Raw genomic sequence first — 15,892 nt, 5'->3', positions numbered from 1 at the left:
CTAACCCTTGGCCCAGGTGTGCCTCCCCCGGGGCCCGAAGGGGGCCCGGCTGGGAGGTTGCTGTTCTGGTCCCTACTTAGGAAGAAGGAGGCAAAGAAATCGTTAAACATGTTAGCTTTGTCATCTGGTGTGACGACCAAGTTTCCCAACGCATCCTGCAAGGGCCCCACAAGTGATGTGGCCAGATCCACAAGTAGTTGACCAGTCAAGGACCCGGTCACTTTTTCCTGCCATTCTGCAGTGTTTGGTGTGAAACGCTTCAGCTTTTTATTTGGGATGATTTTGCCCCTCTCAGATTTGAATAAAACTTCTATTTTCACTTTTGCAACATTTCTCCCCTGAGACATTTTCCATATGCTTTCACTGAGAAGCAACTTTCCTCTTGGAGACTGCCCCATGCTGGACTATTTTCAAAACAGGGAAATTCATGAACAGTTTGCTTTTTCACTGTGAGGGACCTGGCTGTAGTCACACAGTTAAGGTTGAGTTGAACTTTACACTTAAAATGGGGATTCAACCACTTTGTCCAATACAAAGAGTGTGGTATATCCTCCTACAATATTAAAGGTATTTCATATGCCTCATCTGGAATTCACAACTAGCACTTGTAGAAGAGGTGATGCTGTACATACACAAGAGCTTTACATGTGTAGTGTGCTTAAATATATAGCAGCACTAGGGATGAGTCCAGAGCTAATGGGTGACAGGCTAACAAAACTTCAGCACTTTTTCAAGTTAATGGCGCCTCCTCCCGGTGTTACCAGAAGATCTCATCTGGGACTGTAGGCACCAGTGAGAAGTGTAACAAATGCAGGGAGACTCTGATGGGAACTCTGGAACGGAAACAGAAGTAAACCAGGGTGGGAACTCCCCCGGGAAAAAAAAAAAACAGTAGTGGGAGGAAAGAAGGGAGCAGAATATATGCCTGACTAAAGCAGTTAGAAGACCAAGGTGGAGAAGACAGAGGAGAAAGGTCAGGGTAGGATGGACTAAGGAAGGAGCATAGCAGTGAGAGGGAAGAAGGTATATCTGGGAAGTGTGTGGGTGCCATTGGGAGATGGAAACTCAAGTCTTCAGCTTCCGAAATAAGCAGAAGCAGCATAAAGGTGAGACAGACATTGGAAATAGAGGAGACATGGGAAGGAGGAAGACAGAGCAAGGAAACATGCTGCTTTGGTACTGGCAGAGTTCCAGGGGCCAGAGCCGCGGCTGTGCCAGAGAGACTCAATCTGTGCTTCCAATCAACTATGGGATGCTCAAAAGCCCAGGGGGCCACTCTGTCCATTGCATCATCCTGTGAGACTCTGGGAAGACAGGGGCCAAAATCCTGTGATCTGAATGCACTGAACAGATGCACTGCTCTGGCTGGAATTAATCCAATGGAGCACAACTTCCTCCTCCAAGCCTGAAAGCATTTGGAGGGAGAATCCCAGTTCCTTGATTAATAATAAGCAAGGTTGCATTTTGTGCTTGGTGAGGACAAGTGAGAAAAAGGAGAAGGAACTGAGTTCATCCGCTGGATGTCTGCCATTAAGACTCAACCTCCCTCACAGGGCTGATGGTGGGGTGCCTGGAAACAAATGATGAAACACATGCAAACTTTCTAAGGGTGTTCTGGGTGGGCCAGATCCTGAAGAGATGCGGAGCATTTGCAACTCCTGCTGACTTCAAAGGGAATTGCTGATGCTCAGCACCTTTTAGGATTTGGCCATCTAGTAATAGTAAAACTTTATGGAATTTCCTTATGTAGCTCCCTTAATAACTGAGAGGCTTCTGTCCCGCCTGTGTGCCCAAGAGGATTTCCTTCTACTCCCTTATTCCTGAACTACTCTCTGCAAAATTTCTGGTTGTGTAGGGTGTGTGACCCTGATGAACATTTTTGAGAATAATTCAGAAGTCACTAATAATAAGCAGTTGCCAGCAGCTTACTTTCTTTCAAGTTGGATTCTGGTGCTCTTTTCAACACTGAAGTTATTGGCAGACAAATGAGTTAGCACAAGGCAAAAGGGATGGGGTTTACCCTGTGTCAACAGTTCTGCAATAACTGCCTGTGTGCCTGCTCTTACCAAATGGTAGAAAAAAGTGAAAGTGTAGTGGTTAGGTCTCTTCTCTCATTAAAGATTTATTTTTCACCTACTGTGGAGAAAGAGCACACACTTTCACTTTTGCAACATTTCTCCCCTGAGACATTTTCCATATGCTTTCACTGAGAAGCAACTTTCCTCTTGTGAACTTTCCACAGTGAAAAAGAAAGAGCACACACTTTCACTTTTGCAACATTTCTCCCCTGAGACATTTTCCATATGCTTTCACTGAGAAGCAACTTTCCTCTTGTGAACTTTCCACAGTGAAAAAGAAAGAGCACACACTTGGGCAGGTATTGGGAGCAGATGATGGGCAGTAAAATCTTGCTCTGTTTTACTTTGAGGCACTGAATTTGTTTGTCCATAGTATGGGTAGCACTTTACTAGCCTAGCAAAAGTTAGTAGGACCCCTTGTGAATAAGGAGTTATTCAATGCAACTAGATTAATAAGACTCATATCTATAATATAGCTTAGCATGTACAGTGTGCTCCCAAGCGCAGATGCAATAGCTCTCTCAAGGTACAGCATACTGAACAGCTGCCAGTCACTGGGATAAAACTTTCACAGGAGCCTAAATCTTAATTTCAAAAGACACTTAGGTACCCAAGTCCAATAGTATTTCAATTCTAAGTTTCTTAGACATTTTGGAAAGTTCCCCTCTATGTCCCTAAATTTAACAAATATTTCAGTAAAGATAAAGACCTTTCCATTTTACTGATGGCTTTAAATTCCCATAGAACTGAGCAAGACCAGAGTATCGGGCTTGACTTTTTTCCTGCAGCTTTTAAAAATGTTGATTTTATGGATGCAATTTTTGCTGCAATTATTATTTTCAGCTGGTCATCATCAAGGAAATGCCTAAGTAAACCAATATGACGAAGAGGAAGAGCAGAGGCACTTCTAATTTAAATGAAATCATACAAGCCACTGTCTGCTCTCCTTGTTTGTCATACTTAAAATTACATGGAATGATAATATTAATAGGAATCACCCATGTTTCCCATGGAGCTAAAGCACCCTTTGTACCTTTCAGCAGAGCAGGAGGTCGGCAAGTGAAGGAGCACTTCTTCCCAAAAGTGGTGCCCTCACTGCAGTTGAATGTGGCTGGGTAGACGTGGTATTGATCAGGGATACCACAATCCACAGGGTCACAGGTCACCTGTTTGTTCCATTTTCCATCCACGCAAGTCACGGTGATGCTGGACCCCAACTGAAAGAGACACAAAGGCAAAGGCACAACAGTCAGCAAGGGAAAAATCAAAACTAGCAACAATGTAATAACGCCCAGTGGGTACTAAAAATCACCTGCAGCCATGCCACTGCTCATGTCTGTTATCTGCCATGTCTCATAAGCCAAGAAGAACTGGGTCTGATCATCATCATTTGAAATGGAGGTTTGTAAAGAGCATCCAGGTGTTGCAAGAAGTGGTGTAGGTGAGTCTATGATGGATACTTTCCCTTGAGTTACCGCCAAACCTGAGTCTTAGCCTGATAAAGACATGCTATTGCTGGTAATGGAGCACTGTAGTGGAGTCCTAATGACCCAAGGTTGTGAAAGACGGTTGTACTTTGTTTAGTAGTAGGATGTTAATCCCTGTTTACTGGAAGAATGTCAATTGGATTGGCATTCTTCTTTACTTGTGTACCTAAAATGTGACTATATGTGCTGTTAAGCAATCTCTGCATTTTACCCCAAAGACTGCTCCATTATTGGAGTAGATGCATATCAATCTGTAAGCCATTCTTACATAAATGGTATCACATACATATAAGTTACTAGTATTTCTAAAACCAGCTATAGGAAAACAAAAATCCATGGGCTTGGTTTTCCCTTACCCTGTTCTTTGTCTTTCTATTTACACTGCAGATATGGTATGAAATGCTGCAAAATCAGAGAAGCAGATTAACCCCCACTCCGCAAGGATGACAACGACTAACACGAAGTACAGGGCAGCAGGGAATCTGGATTCATATCTGCTTGGTCTGCCAAGGAGAATGGTGACTGTGACTCTCCCAGCCTCTCTGCAGCTGTTGTTATTGCAGAGGATTGTGAATGAGAGAGAAAATCTGGATCTAGAGAGCCAACAATTATGCTCATGCTAGCATCATGCCTTTGAAGTAACTGAAGGGAATGTGTAAGCCACTAGCTCAGAGGGAACCTCTTGCCTGTATCACAATGGCAGAATAAGCACAGAAGTTGTTGTAAAGACTGACAAAAGAGTATAGGCATTAATGAGTTGGGGTGACTCCAGGCCCAGCCTCTCCCAGCAGGTGTCATTTTAGGGACTGGTGTAGGAGCAGATGCTAGTCGAGATGCTCCTGGTTACTCTACTATTTTTTCATCCACTGATAGTTGCTGTTACTGTTTCTTTGTATTCTGGAAGTGCCTAGCATCTCTAAATGAAACCAGGATGTCACTGTGGTGGTAACTAAACATGCACATGGAAAGAGACAGCCCCCTGCCCCCCCGAACAGTTTCCATTCTAAACAGAGAAATGTAGTATCCTTATCCCTATTTTTTTAGATGGGGACTTGTGGCACAGGTGATGAAGGACATGCAGAGAGTCTGCAGCAGAGCTCAAAAATGAGCTCAGTTCTCCAAAGGGCCAGCCTAGCATCAAAACCACACAGCCATCCTACACTGGTTTTGAGGAGTGACCTCCAAACGTTTATAAACCCTAAAGAGCTGAGCAGAAGGAAAGAGGAGCCACCTTTCCAAAGCTAGGGCTATGCATTTTCTAAGGGGCCACAGTTCAAACTGATGTAAGTGGAAAAAAAAAAGGGCACGTCCAAATGTTAATTAAAAAAGGAGTATGGTTAGAAATAGGTCTGACAGTAGTGGGAGACTAAAGGGGGAGGAGGGGAGAGAAAGGAGGTGCAAGAGAAAACACAAGCAGCAGACAGCGAGGTAAAGAGAAGATACCTGCCACAAATCTGACTGAACTGTAGTAATCTTGTGCCTCCGGGGGATATTTTATTCCGGGCTGGCACAGTCACAGGAGATTTGCAACGCCAAGCATTGATCTGGGTTTATAAAAGCAAGGGAAATTTTTCTTGCACACATCAAAGGGACCTGGAATTCCCTTTTGCCAAAACACCCTAATGGTTTCAACAGAAGTTCGGACCTGTCTCCCTTTGATATATGGTTGTATTTAGAATGGAAAAAGCAGTCCCACAGCCTGGAGACTGGAGACTTCCCGAGTGGGCACAAAACCCCTTTTCCAGGCCACTGTGTTTATTTAAACAAACAAACAAACAAAAATGCATCTCCTACTGATCTGCAGTATAATGTGCAGGGAGCCCTAGAGAACCTAAGGCAAAGTGACGTTATAGTCCTCATTTCCAGAGGATGTGTTCTCCGGGGGCTTTTTACTCTAGCTTTGTTGATTTCCAAATTGGCTGAACTATTTTAACAAAGAACGTTCCGACACTTCAGAGAGAAAACAACTTGAATGCATCTGTACTTTAGGGAAGCTGCTTTATGGCATGTGGCTCCACAGCAGAAAAGTGAGGCTATGGAAAACCTTTCCTTGTATTCACACATACCGACACAGCAGCAAATCCAGAGACACCCTATCCCACCTGCAACCCTCCTGTTTGCTTCAGGTCCTGCTTTTGGAGCAGAAGCAGAAAGTGGGCAATTCTCAACCATTAAATGAGACATCCGTTATGTTGGCAGAGCAGCACCTCAGCTACCGAAGGAGTTCAGGGCCTGATTGATAGATGCCAAATGCCTAGAGCTCCCTGAGATTGTGGTTGGAGTCACAGATGCTCAGTACTTCAGGGAATCAATCCTTAGCTTTTATAGACCAGGGAGAAATACAATCTTCTCCCAAATCCCAACACAGATGTGGTTTTTTACTCCAAGCTGGGTTGTTCCAGGGGAAGCGGAAGCCTCCTTTTCCCATAAGAAACATTATTATTATCTACAAACATGTATATTGTCCATCTCCATGGCTCCTGGGCATTTCAATTTCAGAGGTTAAAACACAAAATCAGAACAAAATAACTGGTGTTAATTAAATCCTAAACAAAATACAGGCCTCTTGCGTTGTTCCCTGCAGGACATTAGTTTCAGGCCCTGATGGAAGGCACATGGACGTGAATTCCAATGTGGGGAAGCTCTGCTCAGAAAACCCAGCTGCCGAGCATGGCGTGTTCTAGCTCAGGAACCAAAAACAAGCGATTTTCAGCTGATGCAAGAGGCAGCTTCTCCAATAAACAGGTCCCAAACCAAACATGGTTTTAAAGGACGTTATCTAAAGCTGCACCCAAACCTGGAAGCTAATATAAAAGGTTGAGTCTAAAGTGTGATTCCAACAAGGAGATTCACACTTTTCACGCATATGAGTTTTGTCTTAGCTAATGCTTCTGAGAAAGTTCACAGGTAGCTGGCAGCCTGGACGCACACCACCTTTGTGCTGGTGTAACACACCCTTAGAGCAGTGCAAGATAAGGAGCAGACAAACAATACATAGCCCTACACAATATGCTGCACCCTGCAAATGACTCTGGGAAAAAATCAGAGGTAAAACTACACCGGTTTAAGTTACATAGGCCTAGGTTTCCATTTCCATCTTGGGGGCAGGTGTTTGTTTAATGCAAATAGGCTATTTCCACCATTTATTGGAAAGGCACTGTAGTACCGTCTACTGCAGCAGCCACACCAGGAAAGCTTGCTGTCAGCTGCATAATTTACACTGATGTTCAAAACTGACAAAAGTTATATACAGGCCTGACATGCTGAGCTTACTAAAAAGTAAGCTTGAAATTCAAAGAAGCCTATTAGAAAAGGGACATTTTTCTGTCATTTGGAAGAGACCACTTGTCAGCTGGGCACTTTTGCTGCATATATCTATCCTTATGCTCTTTATTTTGATGTGAAAGGATTGTCTTCTGTTTTATAATAGGAAAATTAAGTCTTTATACTCTCAGTTCCCCTATAGTACTTCACCAATGAACCCTACCCAGAGCCTTTACACGTGTCTCAAACTCTTCTTTCAGTTCTCATCATGAACAAAAATACTGGCCCCTTACAGAGAAAAAGTATCAGCACGTATGATGGTTGATTTCTCAACTTATTCCTTTTGTTTTGCAATGTGTTTGGTGAGGCTCTTTGTTTTCAAGGTCAGGGATACTCACTGTACTCTTTAAAGCTTATCTATCATCTGGCATAATCGCTTTAATGAATACTAAAACACACTTACTTCTGTAGCAGAACATTACAACAGTGGGTTTTTTTACCCCGGAAGGGAGGTGAAGACTAACTATCTAAACTGAAAATGCAGGGGAAACTGAGATTGTCTAAGGGTAAATTTATCCAAGGTGTGGGTTAGCAGGCCTTCTTGCAAAAAGTACTGTAGGATTTCTGAAGGCTGCATGTTGCCAGGCCATCAGCCAAAAGATGACAGAGCCAACCCAGCACAACCCTCCTTTTCTCCATGTGGGTACTTATTCTGTAGTTGCGGTGACTCAGTAAATGAGAGCACCTTCCGAATCACTTGCATCACTTTGGGCAAAGACCACACTGGACCTCGCAGGTCTCCCATGAAGCCAGGCACCAGACACTCGCCAGTTGGCTTGTACGACTTGACAAGACTGTACATCCTAAAACATTTCCAGTGAAGCTCTTGGCTTTTGTATTTGGTACACTAGCTCTCACTTTGGCCATTTTGTGCTATTCTGACTGGCACTTCCAGTAACTGCTGCTCTCAGCCCCATGCCTCACGCAGTAAGTCTTATGTAAGGGATTCAAAAAAAAAAAAAGAAAGAAAGAAAAACAATTCCTCAAAACATCGAGAATGGATTAAGCAAACTAGACCTTAACCAACACTATAAAAGAACTGCTTGTTGGGACTTTCAACAACTTGTGAGAATCCACATCTCTTCCCCACTATCCTAACCCCAGTGTGTTCTTTCTGCAAGAGGCAATTCACGTGTGCAGTTTCCTTTCCTTAAAAATGAACAGCTGTGTACTTCCCTCTAAGTACTCTTCCACTGCTGCCCACTACTGTGCCTCTAATTGAACCCACATGAGCCATGCTTTCTTTTCCTGGCATGATTGATGATGCTTTTGCACAACATTAAGGAGCTGCTGGGTTTTAAATAACACCTCTCGACCACAGCAGCAGTGGCGGTGGCTTCAAGAAAAGATGACAACAAATAACCAAATGATTGGGGCTTTTGCTGAAGGAAAGAAAAAGGGTTGCGGAGTGGAGGAGAAAGGTAAGGAAAACAAAAGGGCAGGGGGCAGAGAAAGAAAAAAGGAGGGAGGTGAAGATATAGAAAGAAAAGAAAGGCAAAATAAAGTGAATGATGGCTAGAAGAGGGCGCCATGCTAATGGCCAGTTTAAAATGTACGTGTACATGTACCGATAATTTGTCCCGTCATTAACCTACAGGGAGACGTTGTTGATGTCATTAAGATACTGAGAGAGAGACCAAAGGTACGTCTGTGCTTCCTTTCCTTTAATTGAATGTAGCACTGATGTACGTGGGGTTCCCTCAATTTTTGGGGTTTGGTCATGGGTGAAGAAGGGGAATGCCTCATTGAGCAGCAGATACGTGATCTTCATGTTCCTGCAATGCCTGAGCACTATGGCTCAGCACAACTGCAGAGATTGAATGGTTCAGCAACAGGTTAAATTTTTAACATACTTAAGGGATTTCACTGGGACACACACTCCTACATCCTCTCAGGTGCTTATGAAAATCTTCCTGATTTCCTTGCTCAGTTCTTCAAGTGTCTTTTCCTGAGATATCCAGAAATTCAGCTCTGGTGTTGAATGTTAGACTGTATTTATTGGCTTGTTGACCATTTGCATAAGCACAGTGATCCTCACTGTCCCTTGTAAAGGCATCAACATCCTTTGAGACACTTGTCTCCTTTCCAAACACCAGCTTGAGCAAAGCTGCCTTGCTTGCCCTTCATTAGACCCCATTCAGGCTACCAGATGAATGCGAGGAAGATCTCCAGCTCCCCAAAAATTGTTCAGCAAAGTTCTCAACCCCAAACAAACAATACAACTGGATACAGACAACCTGCCACGTTTCATCTTATCGCCAAATGTAATCAGAAGAGAAACTGGAAGCTGGAAAGCAATTGTGAGATGATAAATAAAAGCACAACAGGAATCTAACCTGAATATTCCAGAATTTCTGAGAAATTATTTCTTGGACAAACATTACACAAATTCTGGCACAGAGCTCCTCCTGATTCAATAAAATGAAGCCTGGTGGCCCTGAAAAGAAGTGGTCTGTTGTCGGTCAACAAAGCACTTAAGCACAAGCACAACTTTTAAGCACGTGCTTAAAAACTTTGCTGCATGGGGACGGACTGAAGGACACACTTAATCCTTGACTGATTTATACTCAGAGGGCATATCTACATGTGCATTTTAATGCACACCAATAAACTCTGGCACATATTGCGCCAGAGTTTATTGCTCCTGGGCGCCACTTTTACACATGCACCTGGGACTGCAGGATGTCGAGCAGAGTCACAGCAGCCCCATCTGACAGGAGGCCCAAAGGGTCAGCTTGCCAGCTAGGGACTACACTGACCTGGCTCAACAGGCTGTGGAGGGGCTGGCTGGGGCTTGAGGGTGCTTTAGTGTGGGGCCAGCCAGCAGGCAGCACCCACACTCAAGCACATTTGTGCCCCAACAAGCTAGGTCAGTGTTTACACGTTACAAGTACTACTGCAGAGTTTATTAGTTTCCTGTACCCTAATAAGGCCGCATGTGTAGATGCCGAGACATTCTTGTGTAGATGTGCCCAGGTTGTACACAACATAATAAAAACTGAGCCTTCATCCTAGAACTTTTTGCATGCACTTTCTGAGGAGGGCAACAGATGGCAAAACCTGGGGTGATCAGAGTTGGGTTAGGAGTGTTTTGGTGGATAAGGAATATCCTCAGCTAGTCCTGTTATATGAATCAGACCCAGTCTTGAATGCTCTGGGTGAAAAAAAAAAGAGGCTCTGAAACTGAGGTTCTCAGATCAAAAACATATAGTAATAATTGGCATAAATCTCCCCCATAGGGGACTTTTCATATTTAAATGATATGGTGCTGGTGAAATGCCTTTGGGTTTTTTTATTTGGTTTGTGGATTCCTGTGCGCTCAATGCAAAGATCTCTTCCAACTATTTCCTTGTTCAATCATTCAGGCTTGTTTGAGAATTTGTTTTCTGTTCTGCAAAAATGCTCAGCTGGAGCTAGGGTTCTGGTGCTGATGCCAATTAGGATGGAAGAGGCCCAGCTTGTGGGGTCCTGTATTTGTTTTGTAATTGAGTTGAAAGGGCTGACTCATTCCCCTCCACTCTGTCTCCCCCTCGATGATCTTCTGAAGAGCACAGTATTTTACAAATACAGACAAGCTGCTGAGTGTGACTGTGGCCTTATACATTATCTTCTTTACACACACACGCACGCACACACACACACACACACCCTCATTGCTTCTACCACACAAAAATAGGTCCAGATGGGAATTACTGTGTTCATGTCTCACAGACGTGACCCAACTAATATTACAGAAACACATCATAGAGGAGAACAAAACTAAGAAACAACCTAAAACTTTGCTCCAAACTTGAAGTGGATGCAGGGATGTGTTGGAGGTAGGACTCACAGATCTCCTACTCCACCATTACCATTCCCCAAAACAAACAGAAAGCTGAAGTGACGTCTGTGGTCCTAAGAAAGTTCACTCCCTTCTGGAAACCAATATCCTTTTGCCTGGGATGATTTATCCCCAGAGCTCACAAAAATTCTTGTGCAGAACAAACAGTTTGTCTTTGGAATGCACCAGACTGCACTAAGTGTCAGGTATTTGGGAAATGGGGATGGGAGGACAGGGGAATGGGAAGAAGGAGTCCAAAGACAGTCCTCCAGTTTCCCACTAAAAGGTTTTCACAAACACCCATCCCTTCCAATCTCACATGTAAACTCACTTGCTATCAATGCACTCAATATGCTGCACTCAGAGACCAAGTACAAACATTTCCCAAACAAAATGAGTGTAAATTTTCCAAGAGGCATTACCTCCCTTTCTTAGTTTTGTTTAAATGAGAAAACAAATTAACATATTTCCCAGTCGCTCACTCTTTCTGCTTGCACATGCACCTGTGGTACTAGAGTCTTAGGGCATCATTAAAAGAAGACAATACTTCATGCTCTGAATCCCTTCTTAATTACACCTGAAAAAGTTTGGATTCATTCTTTCCTTGATTCCTTGATCTTTGTGCATCTCTGCACTGTCAGGGTCTGCCTGGAAGTGGATACTTGGAAATACTGCAAAGGAAGCAAGGCTTGTGATGCTTTGGGCCCAGCCAAAGGAATCTCAGCTGAAAGCCGATCCTCATGAAATTTCAGACCAGTTTTCCAGTCCCAATAAGATCAGATAAGTTCTGAGTAGCCACCAAAATGTTTGGGTGCTTTTCCAGACTCCAGAAAAAAAAAGAACTATGCCAGTTAGAACATTTCTTTTTTAATGAGGTTAGAATATTAGAACATGGTTTATAATGTTTCCTCCCTACTCAGATAGGAATGCACACACACACACACACATGTGCACACACACATGCGCGCGTGCACACACACACACACGCACACTGAGTTAAAATGGTCTGTTGAGAACGAGCATTGCTCAAGAACAGGCTTGGAAGTAAGGAGACCTGGCCCCTATATTCAGCCCTGCCAATAATCATCTATTGATCTCGGGTCATGTGACATTTCTGTGACTCAGTTTCTCCATCTACACTAGGGGTGGGCAAAACGGCAGAGCTGACCAGTAGGCCAGACTCCATTTTCCAGCAGCCCCTGCCTACATCACTGCAGCCGGTTCCATGGAGATCCCAGGGGTGGCGGGACCGTGACAGCATGGGTCCACGGTTCCCATCGAGACTGACCTCTGCAGCGCTGGCAGGGTGCACAGCTGGACGGGGGGCTGCTCTGGGGCCGGGGCTGGGATCTTGCAGTGGTTAAAGCATGGTCTGGAGCTGGGGCAGATCTGTGATCCGCGGCCTGCCCACCCCTGCCTGGGGCACGTGGGCAGCAGATCATGGCTCTGCCCTGCATCTGGACCATGCTGTCATTGCTACAAGAACCGAGCCAGCGCTGCTGGGGCTCGTCTCCCTGGAAACCCTGGCCTCATGTTGTCTCCTGCAGTCTCCATGAAAACAGGCTGCAGCAAAAGGGCAGGGGCTGCTGGGAAATGGAGTCCACCATGAACCCAGTGTGGCCCATGGGCCAAACTTTTTGCCTGTCCCTGATCTACACAGTTGAGGCAGTAATACTACCTATCTCCCCTGAGTGTTGTCCATCCTAATAAAGCTAGAAGACTGGGAATATGCATATGAAAAGCTTGCTGTAATAAGATCTAAGTGATAAAGAGACCTCCAAAGCTTTGGAGTGTCTTTTTTACAAGCACCAACCAGTTACTATCCTTCTGCATGACTACACACCAAATTTGGGGGTCTGGAAATGTGAGCTGGAAATGTCAAAAAAGCAGGGTGCCTCAAGAGATTATATCATGCTAGATATATAATAGCATGATATATCAAGAGATTATATCATGCTCCTGATCAGATCAGAAAAAGCATTTTGGTAACTGATTTTTTTTTAAGTGTCCCAGCATTTCTGATGCTGAACCTGGAAAGGACCATGAGATATAGAAACACCTAGAAAAATAAATTTTATGCATACACACACACACATATTTAAACAATTGGAGATTTTGGGTAAATGTGCAGATCATTTCTTATCCTATCCAGACTCTTTGGCCCAAAGTTGATCACAACAAACAAACCTGGCTCTTGATGAGGTCGTCATCTCTGTGCACTTGCAGGATGTAGCCTGTCTTGCAACTAATGTTGCACTGGGCACCATTGTACCACCCACCGCTGGTGCAGTTCAGCATGGCATTCTCAATCTCCAGCTCTTGGCAGTCAGTGGCTTCGCAAGAGTAGTGGACACAGCTAGGAAGGAAACAAGAAATAGCATGTGTAGTTCATTTTGCAGAAGAATGGCTGTTAGACCAACGAATCCTTCTTTTGTAAGGCAGCAGATAAAAGTTACTGAATCCATTTGGTAGCAGAATCAATCCAGGTCAAACAGCAAGAACCTTTGCTACATTTTCTGCTGAATGAGGAATGCGTGCTGGTAATGACAACCTCGCCAAAAAACAGATCTCTGAGCCTGTGAATCTAGCACTGAGGAAAAGGGTAGATGATCCTTCCTTGTGAATGATTTTCATTTGTAGAGTGCCAGCAAAACAGAAACAACATGACAGTGGAATTGTAACCTTCCCACTCTATCCTCCACTTAACTGCCTAAATCATGACTTCGGAAAAAAAAAATCCCATCTCACTGGGTTAGTGAGGCAGTTCATGTCCCAGTCTTTTGGCTCTATTGAAAGTGTCAGCTAGCACCAGTGATGCTGTGGAGTTTCTGAGCTGTAGATACTTATCTATCAGGAACCTGACTGAGACAGACTCATTCACTGGGGACAGTGACAAGTGCTTGAATAATGTGCTGTCCATCAGCTCTCTCCAACTGCTGCCCACAAAGTTCCTACTGCCCCCAAAGTTTTTCAAAAGATAGGACCTCTCCATTTTCCCTTCATAAAATGGCATTGAGATTAACAAACAGCACAAAACAAAAGAAACAACCCCGCCCCACCCCCAAAGAAAATCAATTTTTTAATTTTTATTTCTAATTATGCATGAAGTTTGTATAGGGCAAAATCTCTCATTGTCTATGATCACTTTAACGCAGTTGTAAATTTTAGCATGCATTCAATATTAGGCACATAAGTAAATTGCCTGACTTCAATGGGAGTACTCACATACTTAAAGCTATTCATGTACCTAAGTGTTTTGCTGTCATAGAGGCCTAAAATTCTAGAAGTCAATATCCCTACACTGGGATGGTGTCTATATGTGCGCATAACTGTGGAGTAGACTAAGTAGCTCCAGAGTAAAGCATCACCATCTACACATGTGACACTATTAGGCCACAGAAACTAATTAACACTGCTGTGGGATAGTACTATTGGGGGCAGTACTATCTTACAGCGGGGTAATTAACTGCAATTAAACACACATGTAGTTGCTGACTGTGGGCATGAATTATGCCTAGTCAGCTCAGTCAACAAGGGGCCACACTCCTGCTTGCCACCTAAGTCACATGGCTCTGTACTTTCAGCACCCTCATGGCCCAGCCAGCCCCTCCACCACCTGCCACCACCCCCCAAAGAAGGGCAGGAGCATGCCTGGCATAAACTGCTCTGCCTCAACTCAGATTGCTGCTGGCCTGGGTGCACATGTAGACACTGTGCTCGGGAGTATTTTACTCTGGCCCAAACTGCTCCAGAGTGTATTGCTTTGAATCAATTGCACATGTAGATGCGCCCTGGGATACTGACATGTACTGAAATCAGTAGGAATTAAGCAGATCCTCGAGAAGAGGAGCTGGGCCTCATTTCATCATCTGCAAGGGCAAAGAAGAAGTGGAACTGGTGGGTATGCACAGTGAAAAATATTAAAGAAATGAACAGCTATACCATGCAACTGGTTAAGATCTAAATGTCTCCCTCTTCCAGGAAAAAGGTTAACAACCACTAAAATCCTACCCAGTTCATTAATCATGGTACTTGGTGTGTATATAGAGTTTTTTTATACACTCAAAAAACTGTACATTAATTCATTAATTCACCCTCATGGCAACCCTGTAAGGTAGCGGTGGTAGTGTTATTACCTCTTTGTTAGAGATTGGAAAGTGGTGGAGGGGTTAGGGAGGGATAGAGTGACTTGGCCAAAGCCACACAAAAAGTGAGAAGTGGAATGAGAAATGGGGATCTCTGGATCTTCGCATCAGATTAGGTTATAGTGGTATGAATCTGCAACTACTCATTTCTCTTTCAACAAGAAATGACCCCATATGGGGGTGATCAGCTTGTAAAATCCAACTTCCTTCGTCTCTTGGAAGCCTTTCACTGGTGTGAGACGAGCTGGGAATCTCCTCCACATTCAGACAGCCATCTCTGGGCCAGATTCTCACCAGCTACTAAAGGGGTTTAGGAGCTACACTAGGCACAGCCCAGTGAGGTAGAGAGAGCAGCATGTAGCAGCTGCTAGTGAGAAGATGCTTCCAGAATTTCCACTTTTCACTTACAGCCAGCTGGTCACACCCTTACAGTGTGCAGTGTCTTAATGGACTAGTGAAACTGGTGGTCCCCATACTCTGCTTTGCATCACTCCCTTGAACAGCCCCAGATGGAGTCATGCCCTTACTCAAGGGGAGCAAGGCTTTATAGTCCTGCTGATTTCAATGCAATTCCTTTTCAAATGAGGCAATACTCAACATTAGGGTGTCTGACTCTGACCATTAGAACGGCATGACTATTAAATATGTTGTCTTGCCAAACCTCACTACAAATTCCTGTTACACCTACACTTTAAGGCTAATCATTATTTTGTTCCCTTCTATTTTCAGAAAGTAGTGTTTTATATGTGAATTCCTTCTGCCTCACTGCCTCGCTGACAAGTAAGTTAAGCTGGTGAGGAATAGAGAAAACATCACTGACACTTCTGTACTCAGAAGTCTACGTTGTGAACTTTGCTCCACGGCACATCTTGTGTGAAGAACTAAATCACTTTGCACAAATGTCGGATAAATAAAATAACACCCTACAAAATAGCTGGTGTCCACCAACGTACAGCATGTTAATATTATGCTGAATTCCAATCTTGAAGGATATCATAAGAATGAACAAATCTAGGAAAATCTAGGACTGAATTCTTC

The 15,892-nt window shown here is 43.9% G+C and overlaps 1 protein-coding gene across 1 annotated transcript in view; it reads right to left on the bottom strand.

The window, feature by feature from the left end:
* Positions 1-15,892, bottom strand: part of PAPPA (pappalysin 1) — a 322,351-nt gene that overhangs the window by 49,538 nt on the left and 256,921 nt on the right. The window contains exons 14-15 of the mRNA XM_019510512.1: positions 12,897-13,065; positions 3,112-3,295 (exon numbers count right to left, since the gene is read on the bottom strand). Coding sequence (XP_019366057.1) covers positions 3,112-3,295; positions 12,897-13,065 — 353 coding nt within the window. The remainder of the gene's footprint in view (positions 1-3,111; positions 3,296-12,896; positions 13,066-15,892) is intronic.

This window comes from Gavialis gangeticus, unplaced genomic scaffold, assembly GCF_001723915.1.
Source record: "Gavialis gangeticus isolate Ggan-Ray unplaced genomic scaffold, GavGan_comp1, whole genome shotgun sequence".
NCBI classification, from domain to species: Eukaryota; Metazoa; Chordata; order Crocodylia; family Gavialidae; genus Gavialis; species Gavialis gangeticus.
The sequence above is the reverse complement of the archived record's forward strand: the minus strand, read 5'-3'. Positions and strand labels throughout refer to the sequence as shown.